General features: G+C 38.1%; 2 protein-coding genes across 2 annotated transcripts in view; both read right to left on the bottom strand.

Moving 5' to 3' along the window:
- Positions 1–6,401: 6,401 nt before the first annotated feature.
- Positions 6,402–18,345, bottom strand: part of LOC115410351 (5-hydroxytryptamine receptor 3A-like) — a 52,284-nt gene continuing 40,340 nt past the window's right edge. The window contains exons 8-10 of the mRNA XM_030121965.1: positions 16,690–16,845; positions 15,737–15,819; positions 6,402–6,650 (exon numbers count right to left, since the gene is read on the bottom strand). Of these exons, the coding sequence (XP_029977825.1) occupies positions 6,432–6,650; positions 15,737–15,819; positions 16,690–16,845 (458 nt within the window). The 3' untranslated portion in view covers positions 6,402–6,431. The remainder of the gene's footprint in view (positions 6,651–15,736; positions 15,820–16,689; positions 16,846–18,345) is intronic.
- On the bottom strand, positions 9,117–13,349 carry LOC115410344 (tripartite motif-containing protein 16-like). The gene has a single exon (XM_030121954.1). The coding sequence runs from the start codon at positions 13,314–13,316 to the stop codon at positions 11,649–11,651; it is 1,668 nt and encodes a 555-aa protein (XP_029977814.1). The 5' UTR covers positions 13,317–13,349; the 3' UTR covers positions 9,117–11,648.

The following is an 18,345-nucleotide window of genomic DNA, read 5'->3' as shown; positions in this document are numbered from 1 at the left end:
GAGGTCAACTGAACCAAACTGCAACAGAACAAAAACTGACCCAACCAGACAAAGAACCAAGGTGGGCTGAAATAGAAAGAGACTAACCCAAACCAAACACAAGGGGGAGGCATTACACTATGAAATTAAACCAAACCATTAACTTTGTCAAAATAACATAAAAAAAAAAAACAAATAATCAGAACTAGGCACAAAATACTAACCATGTGAAACCAATGTGATTTAAACCAAGAATTTAAACAACTAAATTAACACAAAGAAACAAACAGTGCCCCCCCCCCCCCCCCCCCCTCAGTTTTGTAGTAATAGTTCCTTCCAGCTCCTTATAGCAGGACTCTCAAACTCATGTTCTTTCAGGTTTCACGTTCAGCCTGATTTGATCTACAGTGGGTCAGGCCAGTAAAATAATAACAGAATAACCTATAAATAATGACAACTGCGAATTTATGTCTGTTTTAGTGCAAAAAAACCCCCAAACATTAAATTATGAAAATACTTACTTTGAAACTATCCAAACAACGTGAATAACCTGGAAAAATTGAAATTTCTTCAGAAAAACCAGTGCAATTTTAACAATATTCTGCCTCAACTTATCATTTCTACATGTGCATTATGGATCAGATCTACAAAGACACTAAACACTGAGGAACAGGCAGAAAAGAGTTCAAATTGTGCTGAATTTTCTGTAGACATTTCAGGTTGTTCATATTTGTTCAGGTTATTTACATTTTATTATTACAGGATAGTTTGTAAATGTAAATATTTTCATAATTGAATGTTGTTTTTTGCACTAAAACAAAGACAAAAATTTGAAGTTGTCATTATTTATTGGCATAATGTAAGATTATTTTCACATCAAACTGAGAAGAAAATCTGGAGTCATTCTTTTTTGTCGGTTCTTCTGCTGTTATTATTTGACTGTAGATCATACTGGTCTGTATGTGGAACCTGAACTAAAATGAGTTCCACAGCCTTGACTGTGGAATTTTTGCACTTTGTAAATTCATCCCAGGAGCAGGATTGGAACCTTTGGCGGGACGCATTTGGCCCCCGGGACGCATGTTTGAGACCCCTGTCTTAAACGATGGCCACACCCATTAGACTGGTCTTCTATCTGGAAACTCAAGAACAACGTGAGTAAATAATTCAAACAGAACTAATATGTAGTGGTGGGCAGGTGAAGCCTCATGAAGCACTGAGGCTTTCCTGACAACTGTGCCAAAAAAACAAGAGTCAAAGCTTCAATGTTTCAGTGACGGTGACATCTGGTGGACAACTGAAGCCATAGCAACCTCAAGTGCACGACTGAAGCACTGACACTGTTTCAACCCCATGTCTGCAATAGAAGTTCAGAAGAGACTGCGTGGTCATTCAAGTTTTTGTTCATTCAAACCAAATAATGATTACATCATCATTACACAGAAGTACAACTAATATCTTTATTAAAAGGAAAAAAATAATAATATGCAGACGCTCTCACCTAGGGATGGGAATCGTTAAGAATTTAATGATTACGATTCCATTATCAGTATTGCTTATCGATCCAAATCCTTATCGATTCTCTTATCAATTCTCATTGGGTGAGGGAATAAAAGAGTACAAACAGGTGTGTTTGCATTAACTGTGTTTTGTATTTCCATCTGCACAGAACATAGAACATATACAGTATGCACAAATAATAAGAACAGATGATGCTGGGCCCGGTTTGTGGTAGGGGGGGCAGTGAAAGTGAAACCTAAGACTTTTTACTAATTCCTCTGTTGCTGCATTTCCGCTATGTTGAACCAGTTCGATTTGACTCGTCTCCTGTTGTGCACCTCATTTCCTTCCCCCTACCTTCAGACACTAGTATTCAGGTACTACATTTGTTGCCCACACTGGAACTGGGCGTTCACTCTGCCGCTACATTCACAAGTGTTGCTAAGTATCGTATCAAATACGTGACATTCCTGTGAATGAATCACATGCTGTGGACAAATGTTTGAGTAGATTGGAGGGATTCCACCCTTTAGAAGAAATGGAAGCTTTGACAGTGTTCAGTGGACCTGGTGTCGTCTGTTTGGACCGTTTCTGCCTCAACACCATGTTGGTTACCTTCTGACCAAAACAATGCAGCGTACACGTGACGTCATCACGCATGCGTAATGAAGATGGGATCAATAAGCAGAATCGTTAAGCAGGCAGGCAAACGATACCAAGGAATCGAGCTACTAGGATCCGGTTCTCAAAAAGAACCAGTTCTGGATTCCCATCCCTACTCTCACCCATACTCTACAACACATTCCAGACTAACCCAAAGAATAAATCTAAATGATATGATGGGTTACATGTTGGTTTGGCTCAGAATGCATTGAAACACTGAGCCAATGAAACTCACTGAAAGACTATGAGCCAATGAAAAGCTTCGAAACATTTTGAAGCAACGAAGCGTGAAGTGATGCAGCAATGACATTCGAAGCTTCAAACGTCATTGGTCATGTGCCACTGGTGTTTTGATACAAGCTCCAACACAGTGTTTCTAATCACTCGGCTTCAGGAAGAGTGACACAAGCTCCAAAGCCTCAGTATCATTTGCCCATCACTACTAATATGTGTGCACCCACATTAGAATGTTTAAATACAATATTTAACCCTTTCATGCACAGTGGTCACTCCAGTGGACAGTTCTTCTCCAGCTGTCCTCTTGTATATTCATGTGTTTTGTTGTTTTAGTTTCATATCAGCCAACACAGTGGACACTTATGCATCGTCCCATACACTGACATTCATACCATTACTGTCACTTTACTGTTCTTTTATCTAAATCAATTGTTAATTATTATTAGACTGTAATTAACAGAGTTTTTTTTTTTAATTATTTATTTATTTATTTTGCATATTATCTGAGTGAGTAATAAGTAGTATTATAGTATGTTAAAATGTGAGAAAACATCAGATTACCAGCAGTAACCTCTTGAGACCCAGGAAAGTGAAATATTTTAGCTTTTTTCCATTAAACAGTTGTCTTGAGTGGAAACTACATAATACAACTTTTTTTTTTTTTTCCCCCAAGACATTTTTTAAAATTGTTTTTATTTATTTATTTATTTTTTTAATGGAATGTCCTTTACAATGGACAGCATTGTAAAACTGTCAAACTTTTGTCCCCTACAGAGGACAAAAATGCATTGTTGGGTCTCAGGAGGTTAAAAATGCTTTTATTTCATAGTTTTCACACAGTATGTCAGTAAATGCATGTTTCTGAGCTTCAAAAATTAAAACGCATGGTGTCCAGCTGAGTGGACATTTTTGTAACTGCATGAAAAATAGGTTCATTAAAAAAAAAAAAAAAAAATCACATTGTTTTTTTTCTGCCTAAAGAGGAATAAAAACACTAAGGAAAAAAAAAATCTTGATTAAGGTTCTCATAATTAATGCATGAAAGGGTTAAACATGCTCGAAAAGGAGTAGGAAGAGCTAAAAATGTATATACTCCTACCCCCGATCTCATGACATACTTGTTGATGGTAATAAAAAAAAAAATAGAAAAGTACTCATAGAACAAAAAAGGTGAAACAAAAAAAAAAAAAGAAGAAATTAAAAAAACACAAAAAGAGAAACAGCCTATGCAGCCTATGCAGCTGTGGTGACGTAGACCACAATGTCGACTCTGAAGTGATCTGTATATAAAAAAATATATATATACGACCGATTCAAATGAAAAATATTTTGGGTGCAAAGGACTTCACACCACAATTTTCTAGTAAAACGCTGCCAAAATCGTAAACATCACCTATAATAATTTATCAGTCATGAGAACATTTTTACAGCTGATTGAGTCATTATACATTAATTCAAACATACATGTTTTTCCACGTTTTTTTCCTGTCATGAATCTTGTGTTTTCATTTACAGCTGAATCGCTAACATGAAAAAGGGACATTTGCAGTATTCATACGCTTAAGCCACATAAAGTAGATCCACAGACTGTATATGATCACTGATTATAATATATTCATAAATACCAGAATGACCAAGCAGGCAGTGATGCTGTTAATGCACATATTTACAACTGAGTCTGTCCATGAAACTGGGTTTATTTTAGTATCTGACACTTTTCCATCTTTTTAGACCCAATAATAAAAGGTAAATGTAGACATATTTACCCCCAGGATAGACCTAATGATGACCTCTGAGAAATGCAAAAACAATTATCCTCTTGCTCTGAACCATCCCATAATTAATGAATTTATAATCAAATACTGGGTCCAAAAATAGGACCCAAATATGGACATTAAATCTCCCTAGGTGTCAGTGCATTAGATGTGTAAATGTGTGTAAATGCTCTTCTATAGACTCTAAATACAGACACTTTGTTCAATCTGTGGATCCTAGTGGTTTTTCTAATCCACACATGTGGGTTTGGCATCAGTCTCAGTCTCATTCCAGGTTTGGTGTGGAACCCATCGTGTCCACTGGTGTTACATGCAGAACCTCAACATTTAAACACATATAAATCACCAGTGATTTTACAACAGCGGTCAATTTGTCAAACACTCTGCCTTGAATATTTACTTTGATTCCCAAAATGCACCTGTGAAAGAATGAAGAGATATTCGATATCTTTGGTGTCTTTTTTGGATGCACCAATACCGATACCAGTATCGGGTATTTGGTCCGATACTCAGCGTACATACTTGTACTCATAAAAGTACTTCGATCCAACTGCACCGACACCAGTTACGTCAGCGTGACATTCCCAGTTCAATGCAGCAGGTACGAGGAGGAGGAGTAATGTCAGCAGTGGAGATTTAACCAAATAAACAATGATGACAAAAGTTTCGTTACAGACACAGACGGATACAGACGCAGCGTTCTGTCCGTCCTCTGCGTACATTCCATCTGTTTTCCAGGTGCGGGCAGATGAGTACCCAGACGGAGAATACCAGCAGAACCATGGAGGTAGAGGATCTGTTCAAAGAGCCACTCAGAAATATCAACATTAGTATCACAGTAGTGTTACCTCTGTCAGCTACAGGTTTGTTATTACTGACTTTCTTCTTCTTCATTAAACTTTCCTCTTCTTCGTGGTATTTGTCCAGTATGGTTAATTCGGAGTGGCGCCCCCTGGTGGATTAATTGACAAACGGTCATTCCAACACATTAAATGTCAGTAGCAGCACTTTGTTCCAGTCAGACTAATGACAACGACAATAAAGCACATTTACAAAAGGAACGAAGAACTGGAATGGGATTATTACCTCTGGCAAGGAACGGTGGAGGTTATGTTTTCATCGGGGTTTGTCTCTTTGTCTGTCTGTTTGTTTGTCTGTTTGTCTTTTTGCTTGTTTGTTTGTCTGTTTGTTTGTCATTTTGTTTGTTTGTTTCTTTTGTTTGTTTTTCTGCTTGTTTGTTTGTTTTTCTGTTTGTTTTCTTGTTTGTTTGTCTGTTAGCAAGATAACTCAAAAAGTTATGGACGGACTTTGATGAACTTTTCAGGAAATGTTGATACTGACACAAGGAACAAATGATTAAATTTTGGTGGTGGTGGGGTACTCATATCTGTACTTGGTATCAGTGAGTACTCAAATGTAAATACTTGTACTTGTTCTGGAAATAAGTGGTATCGGTGCATCCCTACTTTCTACCGTGTTACATGTGTAACACGCATATATGTGTGCGCCAAATAAAAATGTGTTTTATCTGAAAAATAGTTTTTCTTTTATCTCAATAAATATTTCTTTGTCAAATAGACCCACAGTTCTTCCAAACCTGCTTCAGAACATTCGTCTACATCTGGTTTGAATGTTTAACCCTCTGTCCTGTTTTAGGACTAGTTTCAGTTAAATTTAAATCTTTTGCAATATAAATGGCTTTGTATAATTTTTTAACTTTATATATTGTAGCATGCACAAAAGTTGGGCAGGAAGTTAACTCAATGTAATTTGCCAGTACAGGAAGTGCTTTTATTTTGGCATGGCATTAAGATTTACATAGGACAAGAACATTTACAGCTGAACAGTAAATCCATAGTTCTTCCTTTGGCTCTGACTCATGGTGCAGCTCTACAAAAATACAAAAACAAACAAAAAGGCCAATAAACACTGACATACACACATTCAGTATAAATGAACACTAACACCACAACCCCGCTGAACCCCTGCACAGAAAAAGAACACATTTAAAACAAAATGAACTTTACCCACAATGCAATGCACAGATAAAAAGGTGTGGTCATGACTAAAACTGAGTGATTTAAATCCATTCAACTGAAACTGTTTTCGTACTTTCGACTACGTTTACAAATTGGTAGAATATACTGAACATTTTATAGTAATGGAATAAAACTGAAATCATTAACATTGAAATTAAAGCATTTTTTTTAGTAAATACAAAGTCTGGGTTTACAGTGCACATACATTTGGACTCAGTCAGACTCCACAGGTGCATTCCTAACTCTTCCACTCGTTGTAAATAAGGGGCAGAAACAGCGACACAACCACAATGTAGAAGAAGAAGAAGCCTGTGTTGATCCTGGAGGCCCAGGCGCTGGTGTGTCCTGCGTCGTCCCTGTCCCTGAAGTGCACACTGAGGGTTTTCTGCAGCTCCTTCAGCTCCTCCAGGATCAGCAGTAACACATGAGAGTCTTCACATTTAAAGGCCCTGTTGACCTGCACACACACACACACACACACACACACACACACACACACACACACACACACACACACACACAGGACTTACACATGGTTGATGGTCCTGTTTTTAGCTTACCGGCTGACAGGCCATAAGCTGTTGTCGTCATGCGGTGTCCGGTGGCGTCATCTGTCGTTGTCTGTCGTTGTGAGTTGCCATCTGTTGTCTGTCGTTGTCTGTCGTTGTCATCTGTCATTGTCGTCTGTCGCTGTTGTCATCTTTCATCGTCTGTCATCGTCTGTTGTTGTCTGTTGTTGTCTGTCGTCATCTGTCGTCTGTCGTTGTCATTGTCGTCTGTCGTCGTCATCTGTCATCTGTTGTCTGTTGTTGTCATCTGTCATCGTCTGTCGTTGTCTGTCGTTGTCTATCGTCATCTGTCGTCTGTCGTTGTCGGTCATCTGTCGTCATTGTCCGTCGTCTGTTTCAAAACTTTCAATCGTCTTCTTCTCCGAAACTCCAGTTCTGATTGACCTCAGACTTGGTATACAGCTTCTTTATGATGATGTCAAAATAAGGAATTGAAATTATTTCGATGCAGATCTGATTCTGGATTTGGGGCGACTTTGAAAAATTTTCCCATTATAAGAGATAGGAAGTGAATTGATCCAATAAATCAGTATCAATGATATCAAGCTGGAATTTGAATTTTTTACAGATCTAACTGGAATATGACCAAAACATGGACTATTACTGTAATATAATAAATACACAGAACTGGGTGATAATAATGACATCTGGATACATTTCCCAAAGCTTTTAATTTGGCCGGTAAGCTACAGGGCCATTGGTCCTATTTTCTTCATTTTGTTGCTATTCAACTTAATTTTCCAATAACCTGGTTCATTTTTTTGTCCATTTATTTGCCTTTTTTCTTCATTTTGTTGTTCATTTCATTCCTTTTTTGGATTTCCTGTGTATTTTCATGTGATCAGCCTCACACCATTGGAGTTCCTCTTTAATTCTTGTTGAATTGTCTTTTCTTTTCAGTGCTTTTTCAGGCTTGATGGTGTGTCTGCTGTTAAATGAAGCTGCTGTTTCTCTTTCTTCTGTGTCTGTGGGTTTGTTTGAACCAGGTGACACGCGTCCGACATCATCTGACCTCAGGAATGTTGGACATTAATATGGACTCACCGGTTCATCCACGTTTTCCACATGAAACCCACTCATCAGTCCAACAGAAGCAGACATGTCCACAGTGACAGGTGTGGAACCCATGTGCGTTGGACTTCAGGTAGGTCACATGGTCACTGTTCTGTCAGGTGGAGTGGAGTGGCTTTAACCCTTACACACCTACAACTATTGGACACATGACGTCCAAGGCTCTACAACTGACCTGGAATCAGTCATTTATCAGCACTTAGCACCATTTGATCCTCTGGATTGGACAGTTTTCACTGTAAATCCTGTATTTTCTATATTTAATTCACTGATCATGTAGATGTTCATTAAAGCTCAGAGTCATTTTAAAGGTTATTAGATCAAGAACAGAAAACTGAAGAAAAAGTGTTTTTTAATATTATCCTTTTTATTTGACATTTTTCCCTGTATTTGTCTCATTATTTTGTTCATTTTTCTTGTTTATGTTGTTCATTTTTGTTCACTTTTTAATGTTTTGGATCCTATTTGTTCATATTGTTGCTCATTTTGTGTATTTTGCTGCGTAATTGCTTAATTTTTGAATTATTTTTTCCATTTGTTGATTATTTTGTTCATTTTTATTCCATTTGTTGATTAGATTCGATAGAACTTTATTGATCCACTGGACAGAGACCTCTGGAAATTTAGAATTAGTCATTTTTACTCATATTGTTGATTATTGTTTTGTTGTTTTTTTTTCATTTTGTTGATTATTTTATTCATTTTGTGATTAATTTTAGTTTTGTTCATTTTGCTGATTATTTTTGTCTTGTTTTTTTCCTGTTAATTTTAGTTTCATGTTGAAATTACTATTTAATTAGTGGCTCATTGTGCTCATTTTTCTGTCTAACCTCAGTACATTAATGCCATAAATCTGCTATTGTCTGAACTAAAGGCTTATAGACATGTCAAGGTCAAAGGTCACACAAAATATGACCCCTGTGTTTTTTTGTTTTTTTTTTGTTTGTTTTTTTCCATTAACCTGTGGTTTTTCCTGCTGTTCATCCTTCACATCTATCAGACTGGCTCTAAATACAGACAAATGCATGTGTGGACATTAGAACTTTATTAAACCAACAAACAGAATGTTGGACCTGGACTTTTCCACTGGACTGGAGTTATCCACATGGTGTCCAAATGTGGATCTGATGGACCCTTAACGTCTGTCAGAAAATAATGGTTTATTTTAAGACTTAGAACTCAGAGACAAAACTGTTTCTTTACCTTTTTATTCATATTTTTATGCAAAAATCCTCTTTTTTCCATAAACTTCCCCATTATGTGATGATTATGTGATGTGAAGTTATTTCAACTTGACCATAATTGTGTAAATGCCACAAGACTTCTCTAGTCCGGCAAACTCTATTACCTAAGTATAAACAACATCATTTACTCTATGAGCTTAATTAAACCGAATCAACTTAATTTTTATTGTGTAAAAACAACTCCATTTAGTTATGCTGACTTACTTTTTTACTTTTATTCTATTCAACAACGTCCATGCAAATAGTTCCCTTAGTTTTGTGAGTAGGCCTAACTCATTTCTGTAAATCAGAAATAATTACACATTGATCTTCCAGTTTCATGATCAAGCTGTTTATTCTATCATCATGCAACCCATTTTCCAGAGCTATCTACAAGTTGACTTCTCAGTGGCACACAATACTGAAGTCTCCATGACTTCAATACCACTAGACTACATATGTTTGGCAATGAAGGACTATACTGAACCAGTTCAATTCAAATATGGATCAACAGGAAAGGCATTGTTTGGCCTCTGGCTCTGACTCACGGTGCAGTTAAAAAACAAAAAACAAAAATAAACACACAAAGGCCAAAAACATCACCATGCACACCTTAACTCCAAATTAACACCAACACCATAACCCTGCTGAACCCTTGCACAGAAAAATAACACATTTTCAACAATATACCCAATACCCACAATGCAATGCAGCAAACACGCCACAATATAAACTACAATTTTAAATTAGAAAGGAGCAAAACATGTATTATCCGGTCCTTGCATAATTAAAACTACTGTTGCAGAAATTCAGTGCCAGTTAATAACCATAACACCATTCGGCTTCTGTAAAACCAAATCTAACCAGACTAATGTTATGGTGGAATTGTTACAGCAGTTAGCTAAAAGTCTTACATTACTAGCTTAAACATTACCATCCTATTTGTTTATGTTGTTGCTCATTTTGTGTATTTTGCTGCGTAATTGCTTAATTTTTGAATTCTTTGTTAATATTGTTGATTATTTTGTTCATTTTTGTTCAATTTGTTGTAGATTCAATAGAACTTTATTGATCCATTGGACAGAGACCTCTGGAAATTCCGAATTGGTCATTTATACTCATGTTAATTATTTTTCTTTAATTTTGTTGATTATTTTATACATTTTGTGATTAATTTTATTTTTGCTCATTTTGCTGATTATTTTTAAATTGCTACATCAATTAGCTAAAAGTCTTACGTTGCTAGCTTAAACGTTACCACCTTTAGCTGAGGAAAAGACTTTAGTGTGGTGTAAAAACCATTTCTTGTCGTTTGATTTGATAGTTATTAGCTGTTGTGAATAAAGCTAAGCTAAATTCTACTTATCAAGCGGTAAAGTTTAGTAAAGTTCTGTGTAAAATCGTGTTTCTCCCTTTTCTTTTGGTGCTTCCCTCCATTTCTTGTGGTAGGCGTGGTCTGGCACATCAACTTTGTACTCAGCTTTTAAAGGAGGCTTACAAGATTTTTGAGCTGTACTAACTTAATCTACTTCTATGCTAAGTTAAGGCAGAAATGTCTGTTCAAAATCGATGTTACGAAGTTAAGACTGTTTCCTTATTTTTCATTTAGACCAACTTAATAAACGAACTGTAATCAACTGATTGCAATGTGTACATGTAACAAAATTAATTTTTTAAGCAGAAAAAGCTCTTGATTTGAAGCTTAACTTACTAGCTCCATGAATCATTTCTTACAGTGTTCTCATATTTACAACATCAGTATTTTCTACGTCATTGAACAAAGTCACGCCTCAGGCTTTAAGGACAAATGTGTCCATTTTCTAAGATGGTGGACATCTATCTATCGAACTGGATCATCCAACATTTTTAGCCCGTTTACACGACCATAAAAAAAAAAACAATAACTGTTAATAATCAGATAAATGGAATAATCAGATATGATGCGTTTAAATGCACTTCAGAAATCATGGAAAAACCGTGTTTCCGTCCATTATTGGATTTCTTTGGGGGTTTGTACATACGTAGTGACGATAGAATCCAACTTCCTGTTCTGGTCTTCAGCTCATGTTTGACTAAATCACGTGTGTTTTCTCTCAGTTCTGTTTTCTTGCACATGCTCAGATGGAACAGAATGAACTCAATCAGATGAACAGGTTTCCGTGCATGAGCTCCGCCTCCGTCTGAGTCAGTTCATGATCTCCACTTCTACGTCCTCTCCAAATCCATGTCCATGCTTCTTCTGTCGGAAACAGGACGGAACAGTCAATTTGAACTCAACTCGTCCAAAGTGGAAAAACGGCTCCACTTTGTTTGACTCGGTCCAAAGCACAGACACCATCAGTCTGGTTGTGTGCTCCTCCGTTAATGACAGCTCTGTGAACATCACAGATGGTTCTACAAACACACTATTGGCTGGTTGACAGTCACACACACTTGACTATTAGAATTCTCACGAAAAAAGTCTGAATGGGACCAAATCTGGATTGTGAGCTCAGAGAAAAAAAAAAAAGTTGATCTGTTTTTGTTTCGTGTGGTTTAGAGACAGATACGAAAAGATTGATCTGATCAACTGGATCAAAGTCAACGATGAGTTTAATGGAGTTTAGGAAAGTGGACAGTGGATCCACTACCACAAAGCCAAAGTCCAGCGTACAGAGGTTTAGTGAATGTGGTCCGGACTCTGTGGATCCGAGTCATGGTTTCAGAGACGCTGTAGAAGGACAGAATACCTGCTGTGTGATCCAGGTACACTCCGATTCTGGAGGAAACTGGACCTGGGAAACAAGACCTGACACGGTTATGAAGAAATCCAGAAGAGTTATCTATAGAATATAAAGCCCAAGAGTTCTCATTTAATCCAAATACACATTCAGCGTCTCCTTTTCTCTTAATATCCTTATATGCAACTGCGACCTTAACGTCCCCCCCCCTCCACTCCACCTCCCAGTAACATCGACCAGTCAGACTCTCTCTGCTCAGGACCTGACGATAGTAAATGAATCTGTCTGGATGAGGAGGATAGTTCTGTCTTGGACTAATACCTGTTACTTTTCTATTCTCCTCAGACAGTGACAGACGTTCATTCACTGTGTTTGGATCCAGTGTGATTTGACGTGAATATTGTAAGAATCCTGCTCTGGTCTGTGGTTCTGGTTCTAGTAGAACCTGTGTTTGAGTGATGCTCAGTGAGATGTTGGTCCGTTCCTTTCTCAGACTGAGCTGGAGTTTATCTCTGAGCTCTGACACAGCTGTCATCACATCCTCAAAGTAACTCCGAGGATGGACGTGGATGTGGGGTGAGTCTGGATCTTCTCTGAGTTGGAACACTGATGGGTACTGGAGTAAAAACTGGTTGTGGTCATGTGTGTGTGACAGTTTGTCCATCTCAGCGTCTTTCCTCCTCAGCTCAGTGATCTCCTGCTCCAGCTTCGACTCCAGCTCTTTGACTCGACTCACTTCAGTTTCCTCCTTGGATCTGATCTGCCGCTCCACATCACGCCTTCTTTCCTCCATCAGTCGGATCAGCTCAGTCAGGATCTTGTGGTTCTTCTTCACTGCTTCGTCAGCGCAGCGACTGATGGTCTCCGCCTCCTGTTGAAGCACCTTCACATCTTTCTGTTTGTCTTTGATTCTCTGCTGGATTTTCTGTCGACTCACCTCCAGCTCTGTCTGCCTCTCAGTCCTTTCTGCTGCAGATGAGACTGTGTCGTGGCCTTTATGTTCATCCACAGGGCACAGATAACAGATACACTGATGATCAGTGCGGCAGAACATCTTCATCACCTCACCGTGACGAGAGCAGATGTTCTCCTGGAGCTTCTCTGACGGATCCACCAGCTTGTGTTTCTTAAAGGCAGCAGATTCATGATGAGGCTGAAGGTGTTTGTGGCAGTAGGAGACCAAACACACCAGACAGGACTTGACAGCTTTCAATTTCCTCCCAGTGCACACATCACAGGCCACATCTTCAGCTCCAGCATAGCAGTGATCAGCAGCAGCTGGTTCAAGTCCAGTCTTCTTCAGCTGTTCCACTAAATCTGCAAACATGGTGTTTTTGACCAGGACAGGCCTGGGTGTGAAGGTCTGTCTGCACTGAGGGCAGCTGTGGATGTTCTTGCCATCCTCTCCATCCCAGTGGGTTTGAATACAGCTCATACAGTAGCTGTGTCCACAGGGAATAGTCACCGGATCCTTCAGTAGATCCAAACAGATGGAACAGGAAATTGTTTCCTGATCCAGCTGAACTCCTTTCTGCTCCATTTCTGCTTCGTGTCTCAACGACTGGTTCAGTTTCACTGAGTGAAAGCAGTTTGAGCTCTGATCTATTTAACCTGTGCAGTGTTTCCTGTCTGATGTCTGGATCCGCCTCCTGTTGGCTCCGCCCACCTGTAAACTGTCAGATCTACAGGTGAGGAGTCGAGATCATGTGAGGACAGAGTGGAGCTGCTGTGTTTGTTAAGACACAGAAGACAAACCAGTTTTTGTCAGTCCCACAGACCAGTTGGGTCCTAAATCCAGTCAGGGTTTGGACTGTTTTCCTCATCAGCTGCTGTGGATCCTGGTTTGAAGATACTGTCCCCTCAGTATTTTCACCAAGCCCACATTCAAAAGAACATTTGACATGATTCCAGTTGACTCTGGCCTGTTCAGATGGATTTGAACTACATTTATGAGCCAGTTCAATGGAAATGAAGGTACGGATCAAAAATGAACCCTGACCAGGGTGTGTTTAAAGGTGGTTTTTCAGGATTATAATCAGATAATGTTCAGACGAAGGCATGAAAAGAGGAGCTGGTGGTGCAGAGAAGAAGGAAATGAACTGAAAACAAACCAGATCAACTGGGCTGAAATATGACTGAACAGTAGATTTCATGTTTTAGATAAGAACAGTGGAATAAAGAGGAGAAAACAACTGGAGGAGAGGAAAAGAGCAAAGACAAACAAGAATCAGTTCAATTCAGAAAAACCACTGAACTTTACGTGTGTGTGTGTGTGTGTGTGTGTGTGTGTGTGTGTGTAGGTGTGTGTGAGTGTGTGTATATTTGTGTCAGAATCTCTTTGTCATTGTTTAATGAAACTGAGGTGCAGCTCTCCAACTTAGTGATTCTTAGAAATTCCAAGACAATAAAAGACAGTAGAAGGCACACGAATTTACATGAGGAAAAATAAAAGATAGAGGTGTAACTAGGAATATTTGTAAAAAAAAAAATAAAAAAAAAAAGATATGTAAAATTTAGTAGTGCCAAATATTTTGACAGAAAGGAGCAAAACGTGTATTATCTAGTCCTTGCATAATTAAAACTACTGTTGCAGAAATTCAGTGCCAGTTAATAACCATCACACCATCCGGCTTCTGTAAAACCAAATCTAACCAGACTAATGTTATGGTGGAATTGTTACATCAATTAGCTAAAAGTCTTACGTTACTAGCTTAAACGTTACCATCCTATTTGTTCATATTGTTGCTCATTTTGTGTATTTTGCTGCGTAGTTGCTTAATTTTTGAATTCTTTGTGAATTTTGTTGATTATTTTGTTGATTTTTTCTTCATTTTGTTGCTATTCTATTTAATTTTCCAACAATTTTGTTCTTTTTTTTCCATTTATTTATTTATTTATTTTTGGTAATTTTGTTGTTTATTTTTTGTTCATTTAGATTTTTTTTCCCTTTTATTTCATGTTTACTTTTGCTGTTGATCATTTTGTCCATTTTTTTCTTCATTTTGTTGCATGCTATTTACTTTTCTAAGAATGTTATTAAATTTTTTTGTCCATTTATTTGTCTTTTTTCTTCATTTTGTTGCTATTCTACTTAATTTTCCAATCATCAGGTTCATTTTTTGTCCATGTATTTGCCTTTTTATTAGCTTACCGGCCGTGAGCTATTGTCGTCATGCAGCGTCCGGCATCGTCATCATCTGTCGTCGTCTGTCGTCGTCGTCTGTTACAAAAATTTCAATCGTCTTCTTCTCCGAACCTACAATTCCGATTGACTTCAAACTTGGTATGCAGCTTCTTTATGATGATGTCAACAAAAGTTAGTGAAATTATTTGGATCCGGATCTGATTCTGGATTTGGTGCGACTTTGAAAAATTCCCCCATTATAAGAAATAGGAAGAGGATCGATGCAATAACTCAGTAAATATAAATGATATCCAGGGTAAATTTCTACAGTCCAGCCCTGATGGGGAGATGACCAAAACATAATGTCCACATGCTGATCAGGATCTTCTTCTGGATCTGGGAACTTACGGAAAATTTAACATGGGCTCTTATGGGGAAAACATTTCAATCGTCTTCTTCACCCAAACTCGTGTTCTGATTGACTTCAAACTTGGTATACAGCTTCTGTATGATGATGTCAACACAAGGGATTGAACTTATTTCGACCCGGATCTGATTCTGGATTTGGTGCCACTTTGAAAAATTTCCCCATTATAAGAGATAGGAAGTGGATTGATCCAATAAATCAGTATCAATGATATCAAGTTGGAATTTGAATTTTTTACAGATCTGATTGGAAAATGACCAAAACATGGGCTATTTCTGTAATAGAATAAATACACAGAACTGGGTGAGAATGAATGGCATCTGGATACATTTCCCAAAGCTTTTAATTTGGCCGGTAAGCTACAGGGCCATTGGTCCTATTTTTAATATTGTGTCTGTCCTGCTCTTACCTCCTGAACCACCGGCAGAAGTTCATGCTGTTTTTCACCCTCTTCTTTGCAGATGCATGAACAGATGCTCCTCTTTTTATCCTCTTAAACAAACAGCAGATTAAATATGACCACACAGACTTATTCAAAAGCACAGAAACTGTCATTTAGTTTGAAGAGCTCACTTTAAAATGTCTTTTTTAACCCTTAAAAACCCAAACGTCCACCTTTAACCCTTAAAGACCCAAACGTCCACCTTTAACCCTTAAAGACCCAAACGTCCACCTTTAACCTAAACCATCTACTGATCTAAACTGTTTAATTCCTGTTGATCCACTAATCCTATCAGTCCATGTCAATAATTGGTGTAAAATACAGTTCTTCAGCTTTTCATGGTCATCAGATATGACCATATTTGAACGTTCAGAGGCTCCACAGTTACCGTGGAAACACCATCATCTTCTACAACACTGATTCACCAGTAAACCCATAACTTTGACCTACTTTTCCAAAATGTAGTCACATCTATTCTGGGTCACTGGCAATCTATAAACCCAGTTTGGTCTGAATTCTAGCAATAGTTTCACTACTAAAATGTAAACAAACAAACAAACAAACAAACTGAACCAGAAACAATAGCCCTTGCCTCCCCTTTGGGAGGGTGGGGGTGGGGTAAAAAAAAAAAACATCAACTTTAATCTGAGCTGTTGATGAACAATAACTGTATTTTACACCAATTATTTACATTAATTAATAGGATTATAGGATCATAAATTATTAAATATATTAGATTGGAAGATGATCAGTGACTCAGTCAGTCACTTTCATCAGGAAGTCATTCAGAAAAGAAAAGAAACAAAACAAAATGAAAGAAAAGAGAAAAAAGAAAAGAAAACAAAAGAAAAGAGCATAATGGAGTACAACTATAGAGTATAGTATCTGTTCTACAGATCTGATGGATGTGATGTTCTCACCTGTGTTCTGGTTCCTCGTAGTGTCTTTCTCCTCTGTGTTCCCCCTCATCCTCTGCTTCTTCTGGGATGCCAGGCTCTTCTCCATCAGATACGTGACCAGGATGGTCTCCAGCAGACTGAGCAGCATCAGAGCAAAGATCACAATGCAGTAGGTGGCTGAGGAACCAGGACACAAGAGTTTAGAATAAACCACACCCACAGGAAGAATAAACCACACCCACAGGAAGAATAAACCACTCCAACAGGAAGAATAAACCACGCCCACAGGAAAAATAAACCACACCCACAGGAAGAATAAACCACACCCACATGAAAAATAAACCACTCCTACAGGAAGAATAAACCACTCCAACAGGAAGAATAAACCACACCCACAGGAAAAATAAACCACACCCACAGGAAGAATAAACCACACACACAGAAAAAATAAACCACACCCACAGAAAGAATAAACCACTCCTACAGGAAGAATAAACCACTCCTACAGGAAGAATAAACCACACCCACAGGAAGAATAAACCACTCCAACAGGAAGAATAAACCACACCCACAGGAAAAATAAACCACACCCACAGGAAGAATAAACCACACCCACATGAAAAATAAACCACTCCTACAGGAAGAATAAACCACTCCAACAGGAAGAATAAACCACACCCACAGGAAAAATAAACCACACCCACAGGAAGAATAAACCACACCCACAGAAAAAATAAACCACACCCACAGAAAGAATAAACCACTCCTACAGGAAGAATAAACCACTCCTACAGGAAGAATAAACCACACCCACAGGAAGAATAAACCACTCCTACAGGAAGAATAAACCACACCCACAGGAAGAATAAACCACTCCTACAGGAAGAATAAACCACACCCACAGGAAGAATAAACCACTCCTACAGGACGAATAAACCACACCCACAGAAAGACTAAACCACTCCCACAGAAAGAATAAACCACTCCTACAGGAAGAATAAACCACACCCACAGGAAGAATAAACCACACTCACAGACAGAATAAACCACTCCTACAGGAAGAATAAACCACTCCTGCAGGAAGAATAAACCACACCCACAGAAAGAATAAACCACTCCTACAGGAAGAATAAACCACTCCTACAGGAAGAATAAACCACACCCACAGGAAGAATAAACCACTCCTACAGGAAGAACAACACTGGTTTACAATGTGTTAGAGAATATCTGCTTCAGACATTAACCCATACAGACCCAGGGCTGCTTTAGTATCAGTTCCCAAATGATTTTTTTCCCCTCTATTTTTAACTTTTCTTAAACAATTTATCACCATTTCCTCTAATATTACACCCAGTATTTTGCATTCTTCAGTGAAAATCAGGTCTTTTCCTACATTTAATTTACAGATAATGACTGATGTAACCCTAAAAGCTCCAGTTAAAGTTGAGGGTTATTATATCAAAAACAGAGAAAATGGAGGGAAAAGCATCTTCTCATTCCATAAACATGTTAATGAATGTAAATATTATGTTGATTTACAGATATTTTCATTATTATTATATATTACCCCTCTTTCTCCTACTAAATTCTAAAATGATGTGGTTTCCTGGTGTGTCCACACATACCCACATGTTTGTTTTAAACTCTTCTTCTCTTGTTGTAACATCTGTCAGCATC

The sequence above is a fragment of the Sphaeramia orbicularis genome, chromosome 19 (assembly GCF_902148855.1).
Source record: "Sphaeramia orbicularis chromosome 19, fSphaOr1.1, whole genome shotgun sequence".
In the NCBI taxonomy this organism is placed as follows: Eukaryota; Metazoa; Chordata; class Actinopteri; order Kurtiformes; family Apogonidae; genus Sphaeramia; species Sphaeramia orbicularis.
This window is presented reverse-complemented; position numbering and strand designations above follow the sequence as displayed.